Below are 25,849 nucleotides of genomic sequence, written 5' to 3'. Positions count from 1 at the left end.
TTGCAAACCGGATATCACTACACTGTTGTGTTTTTCAACTCTTTCACAACAGACACGGAAGGGAAGAAGTTTTTGCTATTTTTGACCAAAATTTATTTTCGGTGCTTCAAAAAATCCTACCCGACCCTCGGATGTTACATGGATCATTTTGAAGATGTTTTTCTTACCTTTTATGGACATGGACAGTATACCGTGCACACAGTTTCAATGGAGGGACTGAGAGCTCTCGAACTAAATCTAAAATATCGTAAACTGTGTTCTGAAGATGGTCTTACGGTTTTGGAACGAGATGAGGGTGATTTATTAAAGGGGGGGTGAAATGCTATTTCATGCATACTGAGTTTTTTACACTGTTAAAGAGTTGGATTCCCATGCTAAACATGGACAAAGTTCCAAAAATACTCCTTCCGGTTTGTCACAAGTTTCGGAAAGTTTTTTTCGAGTATGGCTCTGTGTGACGTTAGATGGAGCGGAATTTCCTTATATGGGTCCTAAGGGCACGTCTGCCGGAAGATCGCACGCTCCCGTATAGCAGAGCACTGAGAGCACAACAGACGTTCACTGATCAGAGCGAGAGCGTCGCGAAATGTCACAAAAGGAGTGTGTTTTTGGTTGCCAGGGCAAGACAACCCTGCACAGATTACCAAAAGAGAAACAGCATTAAGGGACCAGTGGATGGAGTTTATTTTTACAGAGCATCAACGTAGCTCTGCAAGTGTTTGTGTTTGTTCCCCTGCATTTCGAAGATGCTTGTTTTACAAACAAGGCCCAGTTTGACACCGGATTTGCACATTTTTGCACATTTATTTCTTAAGGATAATGCAGTCCCAACGAAAAAGGGTCACGATCGTGTGTTGGAACCGCAAGCGGTGAGTAAAACTGCTTCAAATATCTCTGTGTTGTAACTTAGCTATCGGCGTGTAAGCACATCAAGTAAACAACATGTGATGTTGTCATCAAACTGCACAAGTAAAACTGCTTCAAATATCTCTGTGTTGTTAACTTAGCTATCGGCGCGTAAGCACATCAAGTAAACAACATGCGATGTTGTCATCAAACTGCACTTTTTCCACATGTACAGCTTAAAAAAAAAAAGACGACAAAGTGGAACTTAGTCATTTTCCAAAATCGCTAAGCAAATATATACAGTTTCAGTACATACCACATAGAGACGTTGTTGCTGATGCTGCTCTTGTTAAATTTCAGCCTCCGGATCTGTGTCACAGCTTCCAAATGCTCTCAACGCAAAAGCCTACTGGCGCTCGTGATTCTTTAGCTCCGCCCACACGTCACGCCTCCAGCTGGTCATGTTTTTCCAGGAAAAATCGGTACAGACTATTTTTCTCTTATGAATATAATAAAACTAAAGACTTTTTGGAGTTGTGAAGGATGCAGTACTACTCTATAGGTACTCAAGATTAACAGGATATTGAGTGAAAACGAGCATTTCACCCCCCCTTTAATGACATAATTTTAATTTTTTGGTGAATTAACCCTTTAAGTTTGTTATGTTCATAGTATGTATATGCATATTACAGTATATATTTTAAGTGTTCAATACTATCATGTAATTTATTGGTTTTTATATTTTATTTGAGCCAATTATTATTGCCTTATCGTTAGTTTATATATAAATAGTCATACTAAATCCTGTTTTTTCACTTAAGTCTTTTTGTGTTACTAAAAAAAATGCAGACCTCTACAACTCAATTTTTTCTTTTGACTGATTACATCTAAACTTTTCAAATGGCTTGACTGAATTTGTGTGAATAAAATTTTCTAAATTCAGCTATGCCAATTGAAAAAATGTAGAGTTTTGAGAATATTTGAGTTGGCGAGGTTTTTTTTTTTTTTTTACAGTGTACTCAAGTTGACCACAATAATCATTAGTTACAGCCCTAGATTAGGTCTAATATTTCTATATACAACTGCATTGTTTTACTTTTTGCAATTAAAAGACATTCGAGATTTCATCAAAATATTATTACAATATTGTCACGTTCTAGTGAACCAAGTATCTGTATTTTGTCTGATTTTGTGAGCTAAGTGCTAAGTGTCACCTCCCTAGTGTCGATAAGCGGTGATATAGCTCATAATTTCCAAGCATATGATACAGCTTTCATTCTTCAGGTCAATCATATATTCATGGAAAAAACTGGTTTGAATAAAGAACGTGATACCTTTGCCATAGTATCCTTTCAAATGTAAAAGTTGTCACAGTCTTTGCATGTCTTTGCATGTGCCGCCTGGCCCCACCCCCGGTGCTTTAACCCCTGCAATTTTTTGTTTAATTTTAGATATCTAAATTTAGATATCATTTTAGTTTGAGTAAAATTTTAAATAATAATAATAATAAATATTACATTATAAATTATAATGAAGAATAATGTAAAAAACTAAAAGGAATCTAAAACATCAAAAAGACAGCATGTAAACATGAACATTGGTGTCAAATCAACGGCTTTACACAGGGTGAAAGATAAACAGAAACACAGACAGCAAAGAGAATGGTTTGTTATATTCATATGAAGTGTGTGATGCAGCTGCCAGCATGCATTTTCATAACTCTCTTGTTCTCTTTGTGTGTTGTCTGTGGGAGGTGACCTCTGCTTTTAATCAGCTCTCAATTAGATTAACTCTCACACCTCCTGTTATAGCCATATCACATGCAATTGATGCATACACATCAATAAACGCGTTATGCATGGGGTAATGCTTTAGTGCGGTCAGATGTTTGGAGTCAGTTTTGGTTAATTTCAGTCACCTCTTTGCTGGTTATTCACTTGAACATTTGATAAAGGACAATAAATAAATAAGGGGTGGGGGTGGGGGGAGGTTGCTGTGACACAGTTCTTCAGTATTTTCTTATCTTATTTTAATGCATCATTCATCAGTGCAGTTTTTTGTGTGTGTGTGTGTGTGCTTCTATGCAACAATTATCCTGTTTCAAAAGACAAGCTAGACTTCTGTAAAAGATCAATTCAGTAAGCACCCACCCAATATTTAAACAGCTTTACAGACTGAGCAGAGTGATTGACTTATAGAACATGGAGTTTCACTGTATTGGCTGGATGAGAATTATGGGGGTTGTTTATTGTATCGGTACACAGAGGTTAAGAAGGAAGCCCTGATCAAATACCTATGAGGTTAATGTATCCAGTGAATCATGTGCGTCTTTGGACTCATTATCAGAGTTGATGTGTAATCATAGCCAGTGCATTCTATAAGAACATTGTTGATCTTTGCTACAGTGTGCAGGCTCCATAAATAGCAGCCAATATTTTGTAAAAAAAAAAAAAAAAAATAATAATAATAATTGGATTTGATGAGGATATAAAAGTATTGCCAGTTTTCCTGCAACTGTTGTAATACATATATTACTTGTAATACATATATACAATGCAAAGTATGTTTTCACTGTCAGTAGGAACATTTATTTATCCATTAGACCTGATTTGTGTTTCACATTTTAAGTTTTCAATACATTTAATTACATTTACATTTATTCATTTAGCAGATGTTTTTATACAAAGAAACTTAAAAAGTGAGGATAATAGAATTACTCAAACCAACAAAAAAGAAACAATATGTAAGTGATAGACAAGTCCTAGTCTTTTTTATTTTAATTTTTTATAATAAATAGAAAGAATAAAAAAGAAAATACAAATAGAATAGTTACTTTTTATATAATGAAAAGAAAACAAGTAGATAGAATAGAATAAAGAGTTCTTGTGTTCGAGATGTGTGGACTAAATTTGCTTGTTCTTGCACTGGATGGATGGATGGATAGATAGATAGATACATGGATGGATGGATATGTTTTAAACAAACTTTTCTAGTTTGACATAATGATCTCCCTATGGTCCCCATTCAGTCAAAATTGAATCTGACTTTAGAAGTGTCTGTGTGGATTATCTTGTGTATCTGAGCAGTGTGTATACAGTATGTGTGTTTTCAGCTTTATGATGGACAGCCATGGCTGTATAATAAAGCATCATGTTCTTTAATGTGGCTGCTTGGGGCAGGCTTTCCTGTGGCTAGCCGGCTCACGCTCTGGGTTCTGACAGCAGGTGGTGAAAAATGAGCCGCACGGTCGACCTTGATCAGCATTGCTGATAACTATAAATCACAGAGAAAACAGCCACTCATGGCAGGCAGGAGGCATTGGTGGTTCTGTTATATTACAGACTGTCTACTTTGGAGAAGGAAGGGGTATGTGGCAGGTCTTCCCTAAGGATACACATCACTGATCGAGATATGTGGAGAGACATTGGTTCGATTAAGAGGCTCAGGATGTAATTTACACTGATTCAGTTATGCATGGGGTAATGCCTTAGTGCGATTAGATGCTGGAGTCAGTTTTGGTTCTTTCAGTCACCTCATCGCTGGTTATTCACTTGAACATTTGATAAAGGACAATAAAATACAATAAATAAATTGACACAATTCTTAAATATTTTCTTATCTTATGTTAATTCATCATTCATCAGTGCATGGTTTTTTTTGAAGAAAAACCTCAGACAACAATAAAGATAATATAAATACAAATAAATAAATAATATAAATACAAATGTACTTTTAATTTAAATTAAGAAAATAGTTGAACAAGCTTTGGTCTGTATTTTTGGAATATTTACTCATTTCAGTAGACAATAACTAGATTACCTACATCCTAAATTAAACGTAGCAATTAAATTAAATGTAAGACTTGTAACAACAATGAGTTTTACATAGTAATTAACTCAAATGATATATAGGGAATTTGAATAATTAATCAGGAATATGATTAATTTATATCTCAGATGACAGTTACATTAAATTTGATTGATTATGAAAAATAGCTCAATTGCCTATAACAATAAATAATCACAGGGCACTGTAACTTACTCATTAATATGTCAATATTACATTCTTCATATCAATTATTGTGATATCTCTTACTGTAAATTACTGCAAATCAAACCGTGGTATGTCCAGCAAACCACTGTAGACCTATCAATTTTCAATAAAGTTATCACGCCTTATAATTCAAGGAAAAGTATTCTCTGGCCATGAAAATATTATCCTATCCTTATGATAAATTTAGTTTCTAAATTTAGAGCTTGTAGCTATAGATCAGACATCTCAGTGACTCGTAATGTGAGTGGGGTGGAGTCCAAGTCAATCGTCAGTATATGGGTTTTTAATAATTAAACTAGTAATACATCAAACTACAAATCACACAGAGTAAATATGCGTACGACAATACAAACAGTAAGCTTTATACAATACATAACGAATCCAAATAAAAGAGAGAGAGAGAGAGAGAGAGAGAGAAAATAGAATGAGATCACATAAGGAGCTCAGGTATGAAAATCATAGTCAGTAACTTTTGGAAGCCAACAACAAATCAGATCATAACAACACTTTAAAGCAGCATTTAAATCTCCATAGAGAAAGTGATACTTGCAAAAGTGTCCCATGTGAGCGTGGCGTGAGATCGGCGTCGAGCTTGTGAGCTTTGCGCGCTGTTCCCGTTGAAACAGCCATGTGCCATGAAACGGAGGCCATGTGACGCGCGTGCACGCTGCGCTGGCTCTTGGCGTGAGCGTGGAACACGTGGTCCTTTGTTCTGTCCTCGCGCAGTATTTGAAAGGTTCAACAAACATTGTTCCAGAATTCGTCTTCCTTGCGTGGAGAGGCGAATAGTTGAATAAACTTAGTAAAGAAAATAAAAGAAAAGAACGAAAACGAAAGCTTCTAAAGGAGCCATTAAAATGGCTTTTTCTCTCAGCCCCTGTGCTGAGGGGGTTCGCGCTATGGCCGCGCGGAAGCAACGTTGGAGAGCAGCGTGTCCGAGAACGGAGAAGAGGAAAAAGAGGAAGAAGAGAGAGGCGGACCTTGTTCGGTCGTTCTTATGGCTTGAAATAGTTCACGCCCATTTTCGAGGGAGCATCCAATGAATGTCCGCGATCTGAAGCGGAGGGAAAAGTTCCTTTGTCTCTGTGGAGGCAACCCCCCGGTGATCTAGTGCTTGTCCGATTCCATCAGGGATATTTCTATCAAGTTTGTACTTCAGATTACATACATTTCCTTACTTTGTTCTAGATAAATGGGTCTGTCAGAGCATGACGATTAGAACAAGACTAAACATAATATATATATGATCAAAGATCTAATTTTTAGATCGAATTACACATTTAAAGATTTGCTTAACACATGATAACACTGCAGATGTTGGGAAACATCTAAATGTACCCAAAAGGGAATACGTAATACATTTATAAAACATACAAACAGAAAGTTAATGAATACATTCCATAGAATGCATTGTTCAAAATAAGCCAGTGATTTGGCTTCTCTCCTGTCCTGTGTGGTCGTAAACTTTTACAACCTGCAATAGTGGGGGTTGCAGAAACATGGTTCTCTTTGAGAAGGTTAAAGTGAGGAGAGACATTTCCTAAAGTATGAGCTTGCAACTTATACTCTTCACATAACAAGGATTAACCATTTTATGCAATCCATAAACATAATTAAAATACATATTAATAATAAAATGAAAGTAAGGAACTTATACGAAAGGTTTCCTTTGTCTCCAGTGTTGAAATGTGGTTGGGGGTTTTCATTTCTTCTTTGAAGCTCGCATGGGCATCGTAAATAATTTAAGTCCAGCCAGGCTGGCGCCAGGCCAGGCACTTGGTGCAAAAAGAGTTTCATTTGGAAAATCTGAATTAAACACATGAATCGATGATCTGCATATCCGTTACAGACTTCATATCTGCATCCAACTGCTGTAAATGATTATTTGCTGACCGTAGTTTTTCCTTTGCTAAGAGCACCAATGATGAACCAGGCCAGTGAAGCATGGCATCTGGACAGGACCCAAAATTCTGTGTTTAAAGCTTGTTTTCCATTGAGGATCAGTCTTTGCTCCAGTGGAACATATATATAAAATCAATGGAACAGAGGATAATACATCTACTTACTGTACATGTATATACAGTATTTGTGTAGGGAAAATAAAAGTGTCATGGCGCAGTAGAGACGGCGCCGTGGAAGAAACAGGGTCTGGGTACAAATGCAGGAAAATAACACTTTATTACACACGAGAACAAAAAGGCCAACACGGCAAAAACAAAACAGAAACAAATGACGTGACAATGCCAAAACACGAGAATCAAGAACCACAGCATAGACAAATGACGATTAATGCAACCAGACAGAGTGGTGTGTGAGACAAAACTATATACTCGTGAGCAAATTGGGAACAGCTATGTGAGTGAGTATGTGCACAGGTGTACAGAGTGAACCAGGTGTGTAAATTAATGTGTGAGGGGGTGAAGGTGATGAGTCCGGGAGAATGGAAGTGGTGTCCTCTGTTGGTGAGAGGGAGGACCACCAAGTCCGGACTCATGACAGGACCCCTCCTCTAAGGAACGGATTCCAGACGTTCCAGTGCCCCCCAGAGGAGACGCCGTGCAGGGGGTGGAAAGGGGGTCCCGGTCCATGAGCTGGAGGGGGACCAGGGGACTGAGGTAAGGCCGGTGGGGTAGGAACCCATGGCAGAGCCAGGATTGTGAGTGGACACCTTCGCCTCTGGTGTTACCCGAGCAGCCACCACCGCCTCTGCGAACCATGAGTGGCACCCGCCGCCTCTGGGAAATCGTCCGCGGGGGGCTCGTCCGCGGTGCCCACAGCCTCCTCGGGGAACTCGTCCGCGGCGCCCACAGCCTCCTCGAGAGACTCGTCTGCGGGGGGCTCGTCCGCGGCGCCCACAGCCTCCTCGAGAGACTCGTCTGCGGGGGGCTCGTCCGCGGCGCCCGCAGCCTCCTCGAGAGACTCGTCCGAGCACCGCCTCCTCGTCGGGAAACTCCAGGGCAGGCACCCCCACCCTGACGGCTGAGCCACTCAACTGAAGAGCAAAGTCGATATAACTCTCCAGCGTCTCGTCGGGGTGCCAGACCGGCATGAGAGACTTGAAGGGCTCGGCTAGTCCTCCCCAGAAGAATACCATTAGACAGGTCTTCTCTGTCGCAGACAGCCGAGCCGCCCCCACGAAGTCCCAAGCATAATCCTCGATACTCCTAGCTCCCTGGCAGACATTGAGGATCATCCCTGCTGGACCCATAACTGCTGGTTGCATTCTGTCGTCATTTGTCTATGCTGTGGTTCTTGATTCTCGTGTTTTGGCATTGTCACGTCATTTGTTTCTGTTTTGTTTTTGCCGTGTTGGCCTCTTTGTTCTTGTGTGTGATGAAATGTTATTTTCCGTCAGTGTTGTTTTATGCCTTTTTTACTGTTAAAACATCTAATAAAGAGTAATTTTTCATATTTGTATAATATTTTACATGCACTTTTCATACGATAAAGCTTTTGGTGGTCAGGCTTCCAAAAGGGAGGAGGAGAGAAGGCCTGGAGTATGACAGGCCATGGTGCAGATGAAGGGACCTTAGAGATGTACCCTAGCCCGTGGTACACAGACATCAATGATGGTTGATGTAAGAGACAACAGCTGTGCACCAACTATTAGTAGCCTCTTAGGCCAGGGAGGAAGTGTTTCAGTGCTCAACGATGTGCCACAAAAGATGCTGACCGCTCCACAGACTGCAGGCAGGGTGGCCACATATGACCACACCGGTAAGGGATGTGTCTCTTTTTAGCCTTAAAAGATGAAGTACTGGCTGTAGAAGTGATGGCCTCCTTCCTCAAAAGAGTGTTTACTTCTAGCTCCATTACCAGGGCCTACTTGGGGCCCACCAGAGTCAGAAGGAACCCATTGAAATGAGGTGCAGGAGAGCTGAATTTGGTAGTCTCTTTCGACAGTGTGCCGGACCCATTGAGGCACATTTGGCAGAAGTTTCCATGCTGCCAAATAGTCTACTAAGGGAATCAGTCTCTCAAGACTGATCTCTGTTGTGCCCAAGCTTCAGGACTTCTTGGCTAAGGAAATCTTAGCCTGAAGGATGGTCCACAGACCTGGCTTCAACTTCAAAGTCCCTGACCTAGAGCATCACTGCTCTCGGTCCTGCTGCGGAGGAGCACAAGAGGTGATGTTCTGTTTTTGTTGTTCCTGGTATGAGGAGCCTGTATATGAGAAGCTAGAGAGCAGCAAGGGAGGAACCACTGTAATCCTGCTGCTTGTTTATGGGCCTCCTGGAACCTGTCAATGACCAACTTGATGGTGTTGCCGAACAGACCAGAAGGTGCAAGTGGGGTGTCCATGAGGAAGACCTTGTCCTTTCCTCTGATCTCAGACAGGGTCAACCACAAATGCCTCTCCATGGCAAACATGGCTGCCATAGACCTGCCGATTGTGTGGGTGGTCTCTTTGGTGGCACAGAGAGACAAAACGGTTGTTCTCCAGTGATATCCTCCGACTTAATCATCTCACCCTCGTCTAACTCCTTCAGTAGGTTGGCTTGGTATGCTTGTAACACTGCCTGCCATAGTGTGCAAACTTGGAGGCTTGGAGGGCAGTGCTGTGGTTTTCAGGGACGATGCCAAACCGGGTGACATATAGCTCGGAAGCATCTGTTCGACCCGAGGCATCGTCCTGTAACCGCTGTCATTCAGCCGCAACACATTTTCATAGTGGCTAGACGCGTGTCTGAAGAAGAGGGCAGAGTAAGGCTTTGACCATGATCTCAAAACCTCAGTGTGAAGATCGGGAAGAAATGGCAAGCCCAGCATTGAGGTGGCAGCTTAGTACACAAAAAGTATTCTTCCAGCTTGCTTTTCTGTGGTTCATCCTGTTTTGCGATGAGGTACTACCTTCAACAGCTCGTCAGAATGGGGAGACAGGAGGGGGGAACCCCCTGCCTCATCGACAGCCTCCACATCGCACCCTTAGGAGGAAGAAAAGCGGAGTGCCAAGGCCTCTCCCCAGGGGGAAGAAACAACAGTGCGGGCTTCCTATCCCTGAGAGGGGTGCTAGATCTGGTGGATGAAGAAGAAGATAGGGACTCGCCCCATCACCATTCCCTCCGCCAGATCTATCTGCGAACCCCACGACCGCAATCGACCAAAGCCGTGGGCAATGCTGATCACAGCTTCTTCCTCAAAGATCCTTCCGGTACAAAGTGTCCACAGTGAGAGGCGTTCACAGTGCAGACAGATGAGAGCTCAGCTGACTGAGCATGCAGAACCACAAACAAACCACGCATAAACTGTGTGTATCTCCATCTATAATGTGGCATGGACAGGGAGGAACACACAGTCAATAGTGGTGCTTGTTTCCACCCTTATGTTTGCTTTTGCTGGCTGATTTAAGGAAGATAATGCAGCAACGGGAACCGCGCGTGCTTTTAAGCTTCCTGGTCTATATGTCACCCCGCCCTTTATGTCTCCCCCATTCATTGGACTGATTACATACGTGATTCAGAACATGATCAGGCTGAAGGTGTTCCGATATATATAACCAATATGATAATGATATATGTGATGTGACTTATAAATGCCAGGTTAATAAAATTAATTAAAAAATGATTAACATTTAACATATGTAATCAGTTTTTTAGTCATCCCAAATTACATGAAAAGCATTATTAACAAATTGGACAAGTAAATAACAATAGAGCATGCAATTGTGGATTAACCATAATGTGTATCCATTAGCAAATGTTTTCTCACAAAACCAGATAAAGCTTATTCCACAGACAATTGACTAAGCTTTGAAATTGTGTTGTCTTATTGTCTTTATTTGAGATATTTCCAAGTTCCGCAAGTTGGAATTGCGTCATAAAGACTTTAAAGTATTCTAAAAATTATGTCTGCATATTGACAAAGGACATTTTCTTACTAGTTGCTTTATTATTATTAGATAAAACAGTTAAAAGTGACAAGAAACTATTAAGGATACAGAAGTCATGATGTTGTACTAACTGAAACCAAAATCAATTAGCTACTGTTATTTACTATTGACTACTATTGTTTTACCATGGTATATGTTCTAAAAGCAATGGCACTGCTATAGGCTGAAATTCAGTGAACTGAATGACATAAATCTCAATTCTGTATTATGCGACACTAGGATAGGTGGATCACCTATTTCAATTGATAGCATTTTGCATAATTTATAATTGCATTTATTTTAATATCTGTCCTGAGCCAGGGGGCATCTGTGGTTTAAGGTGGATTTACAGCACAGCGAATTTCCATTCTTCTGTGGATCACTTTGTTTCTCCAGCCCTAGCAGGCACCTTTTGCTGCAAATTACCTGGACATGAATGAGAAATCAATTTAATCAAGAGCAATTAAGCAGGATCTAGTTTAAAGAAAAAGAGGCATGTTACGTAATCATCAGAATTTATTCCCTACTCTGCGTGAAGTGTCTTTTAGCACAGCACAGATGTGAGTACCGAGTGTGTGCTCATGCTCAAGTGCATTCTATATGTCAGAACTGATTTGTGTAAAAAATCTCCTACAAATGTGTTTTCAGAAAAAATACTAGGTACTGCAAAGTCAGCACAGCATTGACAAGCAGTCATTTTTCCACAAAGGTGCTGTCAGTTGAATGTTGAACATGGGCACAACTTTGTTCATTTTGGGGGTCTGAGAATGGTTTGCAGGTATTTTAGAGCATAACTCTTGGTCCAGAAAAATCCACGCCGAACAGGTGAACAGCAAAATACAATTTTCCGGTAAAACCTTATAAAAGACCATTTCTCACTATTAGCATGCATATAACTAGTGTATTGGCTGTTTTTTAGTACTTATAAAGCATATATTGATGCCTTATTCTGCATTTTCATATTTTTATTGCGTCAAAAGTCCCATAGTTAATAGTTAGTTAACAGTAAGAATATAACAGAGTGTGTGTGTGTGTGTATATATATATATATATATATATATATATATATATATATATATATATATATATATACTGTGCACACACACACAAAGTGTTTTGTGGTTCTCAAATCTGATGGGTGAGAGGGTTCCAATATTCTAGTAATAACAGAGCTCTATCTGTTTCACCACTTGTGTCACTCTGGTTGCAGTATTTCTGACAGATAGTGTAATGGTGGACACTGACTACATTTACAAGCTGTTAAAATTCGGGTTATGGTCGGGTTAAGGTCAATATTTGGGTTTCTGAAACATTAGGGATAACCCGTTTACATGCGTGAGCAGAGAGAGTTACTCCTGAATACATGGAATCTGTAATCAGTCGCCAATATCCCGATGTAAACGGCGACGCACGGTTAGCGTCTGGACGTAACACGCAATATGCGTCATTTCCGATTCTTCTTCCTGTATCCAAAGACTCAAAAGACCAAGATTCCTTGCGAATAGAACATGCGCAGAACACACCTTTTGATGGGGATATGCCGAAACGCGTTTACAAGACCAAATATTCGGGTTAGAAAAGGGGAACCCCAGGTATAATATCCCGGTTTTTTAAAACCCGGATATGAGCATATCCAGGTTTTTGCCGGTGTTTACATGGCCGTGCGCGACCGGGTTATTGCTAATATCCTGGTTTTAAATGGGTTATTGGCTGCATGTAAACATAGTCACTAAAATCCATTAGAATTTTATAAATAATAGTTTGTGTCTTTTTTAAGAGTTTATTACGTGAGAATGCACTTGTTTAGATTTCAGATATGTGGTTTGTTAAAGAAAACATATATTTTAAAAAAAATTGCTTCAAAGTTTTTGGAGTTGTTAGACTCGGCCAGTTCTAAAATACTAGAATGCTTCATTATATTCCTCAGCAACGAGGGGTTTTTGAGGTAACTACACACAGCTTCATTGTTTATAGTGAGATGCACAGATGCCGGTAACATACATACAACCATCATCTCTCTCTCTGTTTCGTGCTTATTCGGCAATTAATTCAGATAAATGCTATAATTCATTCAAATAAATGTAAACTTAACACACTATTTCATCTCTGTGTCTGATTTGAAGCAGGCAGAATGTTAGCACTAATGAAACATAAATGATGAAAATAACCTTAATTTTTACCCTTCTGGTCAGTTATTGCACTGCAAGCATCATTTAATGCTTTAACTTGTCAATCCTGGCCACTGACCATTTTTTAAGTGGGATAATGCATGGCTAGCTGTGCATTAAATTATTTTAATACTCCGCTCCGCTTTGCTTCGGGTGGTTCTTGGTCTTGCATTACCCCTTACATAGACATTGTGGTCACATGGTGTGAATGGAAAGTGGACTTTAGAGTTCTTAAAAAAAAAAAAAAAACTTTTTTATTTATTATTTTGACCTATCTGAGCAGAGTCCAAATGTACTTAGAGGTTTTAATCATTCACATGCCTTCATTATTTATAGAAGCAGCAGCCTTCAATAGCACTGCTGCTCTCCGGTCCTTTGAAAATAAAACTTGCTCGGGGAGAGTGAGCAAAGGAAAATAATTAACTGTGATTCAGTGTGTGATGAGATTGTATGAGGCTAAGGCGGAAATCAACAATCACAAGCTGAAAGGTGACTATGCTTCACCATCTCTGCAGAATCTCACTAGCGTCTCTGTTCAGTGACGTCTGAACGCCCTTGTGCACTGCAGCTAAATACAGTTCTCTTGTGAGTTTTGTAAACATTTCCAGTTATTTACCAGGAGTGATTATTTCATTTTACAATCAAACTGACATCTGAATGAATCAAAAAGAGATTTTCTTGAATTTCACATACGCACAAAACCAAACTCAAAATGTGAGAGCAGTGACCTAACCAGATCAGCCATTTTCATTTTAATTATAAAATAGTCCGAAAACATAAGATAAATTAACGGTTTCACAGCAAATGCACATTTATTTTCATTTCATTTTTTTTTATTACATTTACAGCTAATGTGGTATGTAAACATTGTATCTTGTTAAATTAATTTACACATTGCAAATAAATGAATAAAATGACTAATAAAAATATATTCTGTGAAAAACAAAAATACACTGTAGCATGCTATTTCAAATACAGTAGTACTAAAAATATATATACTAAAGTGGAAACTGGGACACTTTATTTCATGTTAATTGCAATTAAAGGAAAAAGTTTTGGTTTAAATTCATATTCATCAAATGCATATATAATTCATTCATGCACTTATTTAGAATGCTTTTTTGACCCACTTAAAGAGGGTGCACATACATCTTTATGCATCATTTCATAATTACTATTATTGTTTTAGAAAAAAAATTGTCCATTGCCCAATGACATGTATATAATTTCTATTTTTATTTCTATTTGAATTATATTTAAATATAATTGTAATTGCACATTTGTAATGAAGTTGCAATTTTAGAATAATTCATCATATTCTCTTTCAGTTCACTTAAGTAGCAGTTTATTTCATTAATATAACACTATCTGCAACGGTTTATATATATATATATATATATATATATATATATATATATATATATATATATATATATATATATATATATATACAGTAGGGATCGAAAGTTTGGGCACCCCTTGCAGAATCTGTGAAAATATGAGTAATTTTCAAAAAATAAGAGAGATCATACTAAATGCATGTTATTTTTTATTTAGTACTGTCCTGAGTAAGATATTGTACATAAAAGATATTAACATTTAGTCCACAAGACAAAAGAATTGCTGAAATTATTAAAATAACCCCACTCAAAAGTTTGGGAACCCTTGGTTCTTAGTACAGTGTGCTGTTACCTGATGATCCTCGACTATATTGTCAGTGACTGTATGATTTTGAGATACATCTTATCACACTGAGGACATTTGAGGGACTCAAACACAACTATTTAAAAAGATTCAAACATTCACTGATGCTCCAGAAGGAAACAAGATGCATTAAGAGCTGGGTGGTGAAAACTTTTGAACACGATGAAGATGGCCAAATTTTTCTTATTTTGTTGAAATATAATTGTTTTCCATTTAGTTCTGCCCTTCGTAAGCAACAGAAGATACTTGTATGTTTCCCGGTACACAAATTAAGTACAATTTACATTGATCTTAAAATTCCAAAAGTTTTCACCCCCCAGCTCTTAATGCATCTTGTTTCCTTCTGGAGCATCAGTGAATGTTTGAATCTTTTTAAATAGTTGTGTTTGAGTCCCTCAAGTGTCCTCAGTCTGAAAAGATGCATCTCAAAATCATAAAGTCACTGCTGGAAAGGGTTCAAATATGCAAAGATGCTGGAAAACTGAAGAATCTGCAGGACCTTAAAGATTTTTCTGAAGAACGCTGCTCAGTTTAACTGTTCAGAACAAACAAGGGACTCATGCACAACCATCACAAAACAGAAAGACAGTCGAGGATCATCAGGTAACAGCACACAGTATTAAGAACCAAGGGTTCCCAAACTTTTGAGTGGGGTTATTTTAATAATTTGAGCAATTTTTTTGTCTTGTGGACTAAATGTAATATATATATATATATATATATATATATATATATATATATATATATATATATATATATATATATATATAGTGATGCACGGGTCAATGTATTAATAACCCGCACCCGACCGGCGTTTTCAACTAACCCGCCCGCAGCTCGGGCCGCAAAAAAAAGGAAAATAAAATATTGTACCCGTCCCACTTCCATTTTTTTTAAGTAGTAAATGCTCATCATAGCATCACTGGGCCATATAGGAACTAGGCAAAAACAAACAAACAAATAAAAAGCATTAATATATTCTAATTTTGTCAAGAATTATATAAAAAAAATTGTCAATAAGCTCATCATTTGTTGTAAATATTCTAGTCTGGCTATGTCTATTTTGATGTTTCTGTTCAGCAGACAGTGAGGTTCGGGTTTTTTCCGATCAGAGCTCGTGAGTGGAGAGCGCATTTCTCCATATATCCATTCACTCGCTCATTCCGTGGGGTCTCGCTCAACCCAGAATGGCCTGCTGGGTCGAAAATATGCAAGGAGACATTTAATTGTTTATTAATAAACTGGTGTTTTTTTATGTCGCTGCAAAGATGAAGTTGACGATGCAGACTCGCCATGAACGCCAGAGAGAAATGCACATTTCATATGGATTTCATAATCAGAGAGTAGCCTATTTATTTTGGTTTTGATATTTTCGTTTATAATTAGACATTTCTTGCTGTAATATGTAGCCTATATTTCTCAAATCTGTGAGGCACACGCTGAGTTTCGGCACCCTCCAGTTCACATGCAATACAAGTGATCGTGCCGGCGCCTCATTACATTGTCTGCTATACATTTGCTTCTTATTTATTAAATACAGGCAATTGATTGATAAAACATTGACCAATATTAAGATACAATTTATACAAAACGAAAATCTTTTAAAAAGAGTTTTCTATAAAACACAACTTAATGAAGTCGTCAAAATCATGTTTTACCAAAATCAGGTCTTCACCTTTTCTCTTGCCGCCTCCATCTCTACCTGCAGACTGAGCTCATGCATCATCTTCGCGCCAGTTATTCAGCCAATAAAGTGTAGGCCTATGTATTTCAAAATTTTGTCTTGTACTATATTAATAACAAAGGTTTAATTGGCATCTTTATTTCAAACGACCCGACCGACCACGACCCGAATATCATTAAAAATATTTTTGGATGACTCCTAACCGCGGGCAACCACGGGGTGACCGCAGGCACCCGCTCATTTTGGATCAACCCACACATCACTTATATATATATATATATATATATATATATATATATATATATATATATATATATATATATATATATATATATGATTCAAGTACTTCTTTACACAAGGTTGTCCAATTTGTTAATTAATTTAACCAAAATGCTGTTGTATGTATTTGACATGTATGTGGGCTTATACCAGATGTTTGTGGCCAAAAGGAGTGACTTTTTTATTTTGTACTCACAGAATGATAAATTGGGGTATTCACGTCCACAAAAAAATGCGGTTGTCACTCGTGTACGTGTACATGACCAACATAAATCAAGCACAGATACAGAAATAAAGACCTGCTGTCAGATGAACATATGTGGAAGAATAAGATCAGAGAAAGAAGCTTGTCCTAGAACAAATTGAGACAGAAAGGACTGATAAAGAAAGAGCAGGGTAAAGAATGATGAAAGAATCATGCTTGGGGGGGTGTAAGAGAGGACAAGAGGGGAAACGAAAGATAGGAAGAAAGTGAAGGTGAGTGAGTTATGCCCTGAAGAACAAAGAAGCAGAGAGAAAGGTGAGTGCTGTGTTTGAGTGAGTGACCCCAGGCTCCACTGCAGGAAGTGTTACGTGCCAGTTCCTGCTGCTCTCCTCCATCAAAACACTGAGAGAGCACAGGAGAGATGCTGGGTTTGCAGGAGCCAGGAGACTCAAGAGTTCATGATTTTTACTGACAGGAATGAGGTGAAAAGAAATTTCTTTATAGCAAAGACCAGAGGAAACAGAGAGCATATGAAATGACAGGAAAACCGCCCACCTAGGCAATGTGTTTAGATATGCACTCATGACAGCTGTTCCAAAAAGCAGGAACCAAAATAATGCTGCCTTATAATAAGTTACTTTGTTTTTTACCCAGAAATTAGGGCAGCGTTGCTTGTATCATTTTATGTATAAGGCAAAATAAAAAAAAAAGAAGAAAAAAGATCAGTGAAAAGTTTAATCTATGACAGACAGAGTCAAGGGAAATATCAGTTTCAACTAGATTTGCATTTCCCAAAGGAAAATACCAGTGTTAGCAAGGCAGCAAAAAGCATTGTTGAAGGTATAGGTGAGATTTATGGAATTACATTTGGTTCAATAAAAATAAACGAAACTTTATAAAAGTGAACATAACTTTTTCAGAAACTATCAAAAATATGCTATTACAAAAGAAGAAAAACATAATGAAAATAAAAAAAAAGAACTCAGTCACAAAAAATTAACAGGCTCTTCAATTATGCTTCATTCTTTGTTAATGTTTTTCAAAGATTAGTTTTCGCTAATCGTGGATTCTGAATGCATTGCCACATATTTCGCTTACTCTTTGCAGTTTTTCATTTGGTGTTTTGACACAAATTTCTCGTGGGGGCGGGCTTACCAGTGATCTACTCTGATTGGATGGCGAGCTTTTGATTGACAGGTGCTCTGTGACTGGGAGCTGTGTACAACCACTCAGTGGTTTCCTTTATAACCATTTACCACTATTGCACTGTTCTTTTTGTGTGCTACAGCTACAGCGGTTATTGGAGTTGTCACACTACAATCTTGACACAATCCATAATTGAAATATTAAGTACACATTTTGCAAAAATCAGACTGATACAATTTTACATTAAAATAACATTGTTTTAATCTTTCTGAAATCAATGTGAAACTTTTAAAATGTTTTTTTTTTTCTTTTACTTTAATAACATATAAATACACTCTTTAAAATGACTTTAAATTAAGAAATATTAATTGGTTGTAATTAAAGCTTTATTTTTTTCTGAAAAAAAAAGTGAATTTCGTTTTATCATACATTTGATAAAGAGAAATAATTAAATATACATTTAGCAAAATGTACGTTTCGAATACTTAAATGCATGTTAATTGCACCACTAAATGACAATGTATGATAGTTTTTATTAAATTTGATTAGTTAAACAGTGTTTTTGTGACCCACTTTAGTATTACTTAAGTTGACGTTTATATGCAATTTCATAATTACTTCTAAAAAAAAAATGCTGAATGTAGTCAAATGACAACCATTTATAAGTTAAAATGTAGTGTAAGTCCAATTACCTTCAAACTTTAATTAACCACATGAACTAATAACTATGATAATCCTGAAAGTAATCAAGACAGTGAACTAATGACAAAACAGAACTGAGATCCACCTGACAAGACAACAAACCAATAAAAAACATAACACATGAACCAAAGGAAGCATATGAGAAGATCATATGTGGAGCACAATCACATGACCAAACATAAGCTAGCGGCAGGAACTGAGAGGCGGTTCAAACCGAGGACAGTTAGAATTCTCCGATGAGCTCAGAGGAGTCCCAGAGAATGAATGATATGAGGAGAAGTGTGTTTAGAGCACTCCTGTCTGAATGTGTGATGGATAGAGTGTGAGAGATGAATGAGAGCAGAGGGGAAGAGGACGCTTGATGAGGTTCTGATCTGAAACGTACGGCCCGACATCAGGTCAGAGGAAGAGCAAGAAAGGAGGAATTTGTCAAGTCGACAAATGATTGTTCTGGCACCTTATCAGCTCGCCAGTCAATTCCAGCCATGGAAATAAGAGTGAAGGGCACCTTTTTTCCAGCAATCACCATAAAATGAGCACATTTAACATTCAGAGCATTACAACAACCATTAAATGAAAAAAAAAAAAACACACTTTAAGCCATTATTATTCATCATGCAATGCATTAAAAAACTCATGTTTTATATCCATCTCAGATTATTTACTTCATAGTAATTCCATTTGTTGTATCTACAGCATAAAAATGACTAATTGCATTCCATCTGACCTCAGCGATCTGACCCATTAGAACTGCAGCGCTTTCAGTGCCTTCCACTTTAGCTTTAATGTGATTGTGATGGTAATTGTGTCACCTCTTATCACCGATTAGTTATGCAAGCGAGATAAAAAAGCCTTTGCATACCGTTCCCCTAATCCGCAATTAAAAGTGGCGATGGGGCGGTTTGCGTTCTTCTCAACAAGGGCTGTGTGCTGCATTCCAGATCTCTCAAAGAGCTTTTTACTGATGTCCTTGCCAAAGTCATCGTCACATGTGGAAAACCAAAAAATTAAAAGTTTTATCATTAATTTTCAACTGTCAGCCCCCTGGTACAGCTAGAGAGCACTGAGGGGCACATTCATGACTAGATTATTGACAGAGAGCAAGTGAGAGACTAATTTCTCCTTGACTTTTTTTATCCCACTAACTCCCGTCCTCTGATCCTCTCTCTTTAGGTAATGAGCTCCTCTATCGTACCCGTGAAGGTGATGTTGTCCGCTTTAACATGGAGACCAACGAGAGTACAATCCTGGTCACAAACAGGAAGTTTGTAAGTGTTTTGCTTAAACTCTTTCTTCCACATAAAATCGTAAAACCGCTTAGGAAAAGTTCAACCCAAAATGAAAATATGCAGAGCATTTACTCACCCAGGTCATCTAAGATAGAGATTTGGAGACATTTAGCATTACATCATTTGATCACCAATGGATCCTCTGCAGTGAATGGGTGCTGAATGAAGTATTTAATGGTTGATGAAAACATTCCAGTAATCCACAAGTAATTCACACAATGCCAGTCCATCAATCAACACAGTGAAACAAAAGCATGCATGTTTGTAATATAATCCATCAAGATGTTTTCAATTTCAAACCATCCAACTGAAATATGAATTGTCTATACATAATATCGCTTTCTCCAGTGAAAAAGTAGTCTCATCTAAACCAGGAAAGAAATGCAGAGATCATGAACTGTTTACAAGTCAAAACAGTCCAAAACTTCTAAACACCTTTTTTGTCCAGGATGGGGACACTGTTCAAAGTTAAAAAGACTTAATGATGGATTTGTTTCTTACAATCATGCAGCTTTTCACTTTACAAGACTTAATTGATCTACTATAGTCATGCGGATTAGCAAGTGATGTAATGATACATTTCTCCAGTTGTTTCGATCAAGAAGCAAACTCATCTACATCATGCAAATCTTTAGGAAAAACTGTATTTTACCACTTTTAGAACACTTGAACCATTTTATATATACTAATACACTCAAGTGTTCTACAAGTGGTAATTAAATACATTGTTAATACAGAGATAGTATGTTAATGCACATTTTCATATTCATATTCATAGTGTCTCAAATTCAAATCAGTTGAGTACACTTAGATATATCTTAAGTACTGAAAAATATTTGTTAGTATATTAAGCAAAAAATTAGTGAATGAAAATAGAGCACTTTAAAGTACATTATGAACATTTTTTCACCTGGGAAATATTCCTATGAGTACCTGAAAATTTTAATTGCTACTATTTGTGCTACTACTATTCTCTTCACCAGCTTAATTTCCTTTATCATTTTTGGTCATTTACTTCTAATCATCTGGTGTTTTGATGATTTTAAGTATATGTATGAAGTTAGTTCTCCTGAAGTTCACACAGGTGTGTGTGTGTGTATGTATATATATATATATATATATATATAAGCAACTGTACTTGCAGATAATATAATATTAATGAAATGTACTATGCTCTTAAAGGGTTCGTTCATCCTCGGAACACAGTTTAAGATATTTTAGATTTAGTCCGAGAGCTCTCAGTCCCTCCATTGAAACTGTGTGTACGGTCTACTGTCTATGTCCAGAAAGGTAAGAAAAACATCATCAAAGTAGTCCATGTGACATCAGAGGGTTAGTTAGAATATTTTGAAGCATCGAAAATACATTTTGGTCCAAAAATAACAAAAACTATGACTTTATTCAGCATTGTCTTTTCCCGGGTCTGTTGTGAGAGCGTTCACAACACTGCAGTGTAGTGATGTCCGGTTCATGAATTAATCATTCGATTTAACCAGTTCACCAAATCGAACTGAATAGTTTTAAACGATTCGCGTCTCCAATACGCATTAATTCACAAATGACTTAAGCAGTTAACTTTTTTTAACGTTGCTGACACTCCCTCTGAGTTCAAACAAACCAATATCCCGGAGTAATTAATGTACTCAAACAGTACACTGACTGAACTGCTGTGAAGCGAGAACTGAAGATGAAGACCGAGCCGAGCCAGATAATGACTCATTCACGAATCAAGAACCATATCTGTCAGACGCGTCCGATTCGAAGACCGAGGAGCTGATTATACCGCAAATGTTTGATTCAGCGTGAAGAGCGTTACACAGCGCTCCTAAAACAATCTGATTCTTTTGGTGATTGATTCTGAACTTAATTTCTGCTAATTTTATGAGCGCGGGTAAACCGAAGGCTTGAATCAAGGGCAATCATCCCCAATGATGTCATTACGTAGTGCGCAAAAGAACCGGTGAACCGTTTTCTTCAACCGGTTTATTGAATCCAACTGTCCAAATGAACCTGAAGACAATGCTGAATAAAGTAGTAGTTTTTGTTATTTTTGGACCAAAATGTATTTGCGATGCTTCAACAAATTCTAACTGACTCTCTGATGTCACATGGACTACTTTGAAGATGCTTTTATTACCTTTCTGGACATGGACAGTATACCATACACACAATCTAAAATATCTTTAACTGTGTTACAAAGATGAACGGAGGTCTTACTGGTTTGGAACGACATGAGGGTGAGTTATTAGTGACATAATTTTCCTTTTTGGCTGAACTAGCCCTTTAAGAGTACACTTTCAGGGCTGTTTATTGACATGTGTCAAGTTATGGGTTTAAAGTACATTTAAAATCATTATGATTAAAATATATGCTTCATTTAAACATTCAATAAATTTGCCAATAGCACATCTACTGTACAAAATACAGTTGCATAGTGATCAGAAAGTGCATCAAAAAAACAAACAAGACACAATAGTCCAATCAAATGCGATGGATAAAATCAACTCCCACCTTGTATTATTTCCTCCTGAATTGATCACCATATGAAAGATAAATGCATTGTGAATGTCTCATTTTGCAGACAGTCATGCATCAGCATGCACTACAGTATTAATTACTCCACCGTCATACAGCACATCACAGGACAGACAGTTCTATTGTTATTAATAGAGCTGAATACATCCATCATTAGTGCAATGTTCTGTGTAACTTGTTAGCAGCTTCAGATCGTTAGGGGATGGTGGGATGCAAAACAGTGAAGGCAAGGACACAGAACATGAGGTTTGTTGAGAATCAAAGAGTGGCAGCTCTGATTAATGCCACGCTCTCCCCGTGATCTGTCACAGCCGAATAAGGAATATGGTAATGAAGCTATGCTTTCTATAAAGTCTCATTTACCTTTTCTCCGTTTTCTTTTTTTTTTTTCAGGAAATGTACAAAGCCAGCAAATATGAGGTTTCCCCAGATATGAAACTCGTTCTGCTGGCCTACAACGTGCAGCTGGTGAGGCCTGTGTTTATTTGGTGTTGCATGTGTGTGTTGAGATGAAAGTAATCATTGCACGATGTGAAAGGGCCGTCACACTCTACTGCCTTACCAGAAAAAAATACACCCCGCTGGAGTGACAGAAACCAAGCAATCACACACACACACACACACACACACACACACACACACACACACACCTGCCAGTCGAGAGAAAGGAGGACAGAGGCTGTTTTCACACTTGGTTTGATTGGTTGGTCTGAACTCGGCTTCTATTCCACCCTCACCCCCATCTCTTTTCATATTGTGTTATACAGTAAGGCTCCGAACCACAGGGTGTCTGCATGATTGTACGAATTAGCCGCAGGTGTTGCTAGCTAGGCAACAATTCAATAAGAGAAAGCACCAAAAACCAGAGTTTCCACAGTAATAGAAAGCCTGGAAATAACAGGACATTTTAAAGTGTGGATTCCAGACTTTGGAATTGAAATGCAAAGTTAAAAATGTAAAGGAAATTTCTTCAGTTCTAAAATAGTTCATCAGTTGTATTTCAACTATTGAGTATGTTAACTAAATGACCCTTATCCAATTCAGATGGAAAATTCACAGTAGAAAATTATGAAGCAACACTTACGTACATGCAATTATTTATTTATTTATTTTATTTTTTTATTGCAATGATTTCAAACAAACTTCTTTCATATTGTCATTATGAGGTATTATTTGTAGAATGTTGAGGAAAATAATGAATTTAATACATTTTGGAATAAGGCTGTAGCATAGCAAAACACATTAAGTAAATCTCCGTACAGACTTCACCTAAAGCTTTAGTGTGCAAAGAAATGATGAAAGTACAAACTCTGAAGGACACTAGAGTCGGACACTAGAGTCGGACACTACAGGTGACGAGTTAGTTTGATCAGGGCAGCTGTCGTACAGAGCTGTAGAGACGGAGGAGAAGGTGTCATAAGCGCTGGGACAGTGACACCAGAGCACTTCACACACACATGACAAGCAAGAGTGAGCCAAAGAAAAGAATGTGAGCACTGCCTCTAGTTTGTTATTCAGTGCCCGTCCCAACATCACCTTGATGGAAGACAGCCTCGTCCCCCACCTGTCATTGCCTATGCTTAAGCGTGCGCACACACACACACACACACACACACACACACACACACCCGTTCATAACGCCCCTCATTCTCAAACTCTGTCATGGTGCCACTTGCCCTTCACAAAGCAGCTCTCCATCTCTCTGCATCTGTAAGACTGTGAGTACAGGTGTTGAATGTTAATCTTTGACAGTATTAACAGCTCCGCTACAGCACACGTGTCAAGCTCATGTCAGCTGTGAGCATATGCTGCGGTCAGCCCTCTGGCTCATGGACAGCTGTTGACACTGTCCTCAGAGTGATACAACAGCACTCATACCTTCTTCAGCAGTGATGGATTAGGATTTTCTACATTTAGTTAGTTCTGCCTCTGAAATTTGATTGTATGTGTCATATTTAAAGCACACATGTGACCACACCTTGGTTGACTTCTATATTAATTTACTAAGATGCAGCCGACAGAAAGGCTAATGTCCTGTAGAGTAATTAATATTTCTTTATTTGTTTATTTATTTAAATCTTTGAAAAAATGATTACAAAATCTAGCTTTTATGTTTGTTATTTAAAAATAAATAAAAGTTTAAAGATAAAATATAAATAAAGTTTTATATTGCAGGTAAATACAAATAAATAAAGTTTTGCTAACTTAAAATAATAGTATTTCATGTTGTGTAACCATAATTTATAAAGTCATATTCATTATTAATGAATTAATCATTATTTAAAAAATAATATATGTAAATAACCAGATGAATGCAAAATACTTAAATTTTCCAAGGTGCTAAGTTTTATTATTATTATTATTATTATTATTATTTTTTTTTTTAAGAAATATAAATTATTAATATACATAATTTCAAAAACATGAATCTATAAAAAATTATTGTAAGAATTAATAATTTTTTATGGGGGTATCATAATATTTTGCAGCTTAAACTAGCCTTGTAATGTAAAATAAATAAAATTTTAATGCACTTAATATACAGAAATAATAATAAGCTAATAAACACTTTCTCTGTGTTGATCCTTTCCTCTATTCACTTTTGACACAAAATAATCCACTAAGTGTGATTGATCAACGTAACAATTTTTATTTCTTTTTTGTACTGTAATCATGCTAAATGTACTGTCTATTAAACATTGGGCTATTTTACATTTTGCTTTTGTTGAAAAAATGAGGTGGTGTGTTACTGTGATTTTACCATGGCAAAAAATCTGTCCTCTTCACATTGTGGCTAAAACTTTTTGCTATGTCCCTGTAATGCATAGCCTTTCATGCTGTATTGCTAATAGAGCTTTTTGTGCTTGTAGTGGCAGTAACTGCTGTTCTCCCACAATTAATTGTTTTCTCTCTGTCTCTGTTTGCCTCTGTGTTGTTCAAACTCTCAGGTTTATGAGCACTCCTTCACCGCGGACTACATCATTTGCAGTCTGGAAACTCCGTAAGTCATATAGCAGTCGCATTAGTTTACAAAGTCCATTTGTCATTATAAACCAAGGAAACATCGATGCAGCATCTCACAGCTCACGTCACATGTCAAAGCCATTCAGAGAACTGAATCTTTCCATACTGCTATCCGGTGGTCCTTCCGACAAATTCCCAGCCTGTCTGTCCCGTGATTAGCACAGAGACGTACAGCTTGTGTCACCTGTAATTTTTGAGCCTGCAGTGCACAGAGCCATCGTACACAGCAGCAGAATAAAGCATCTATATTTATGTGCTCCGTCAGACGGAAGGAACAGATGCTGACACAGCGCTGGGCCGCTGTCCCGGCTGGATTTAACAGCGCATTGGGATATACTATCACTG

General features: G+C 37.8%; 1 protein-coding gene across 5 annotated transcripts in view; it reads left to right on the top strand.

Moving 5' to 3' along the window:
• Nucleotides 1-25,849, top strand: part of dpp6a (dipeptidyl-peptidase 6a) — a 352,070-nt gene that overhangs the window by 272,928 nt on the left and 53,293 nt on the right. For all 5 annotated transcript variants that reach the window (XM_052596001.1, XM_052595999.1, XM_052596003.1 and 2 more), the window contains 3 exons: nt 19,830-19,924; nt 22,874-22,948; nt 25,429-25,481. In XM_052596001.1, the coding sequence (XP_052451961.1) occupies nt 19,830-19,924; nt 22,874-22,948; nt 25,429-25,481 (223 nt within the window). The remainder of the gene's footprint in view (nt 1-19,829; nt 19,925-22,873; nt 22,949-25,428; nt 25,482-25,849) is intronic.

This window comes from Carassius gibelio, chromosome B24, assembly GCF_023724105.1.
Source record: "Carassius gibelio isolate Cgi1373 ecotype wild population from Czech Republic chromosome B24, carGib1.2-hapl.c, whole genome shotgun sequence".
Classification (NCBI taxonomy): Eukaryota; Metazoa; Chordata; class Actinopteri; order Cypriniformes; family Cyprinidae; genus Carassius; species Carassius gibelio.
This window is presented reverse-complemented; position numbering and strand designations above follow the sequence as displayed.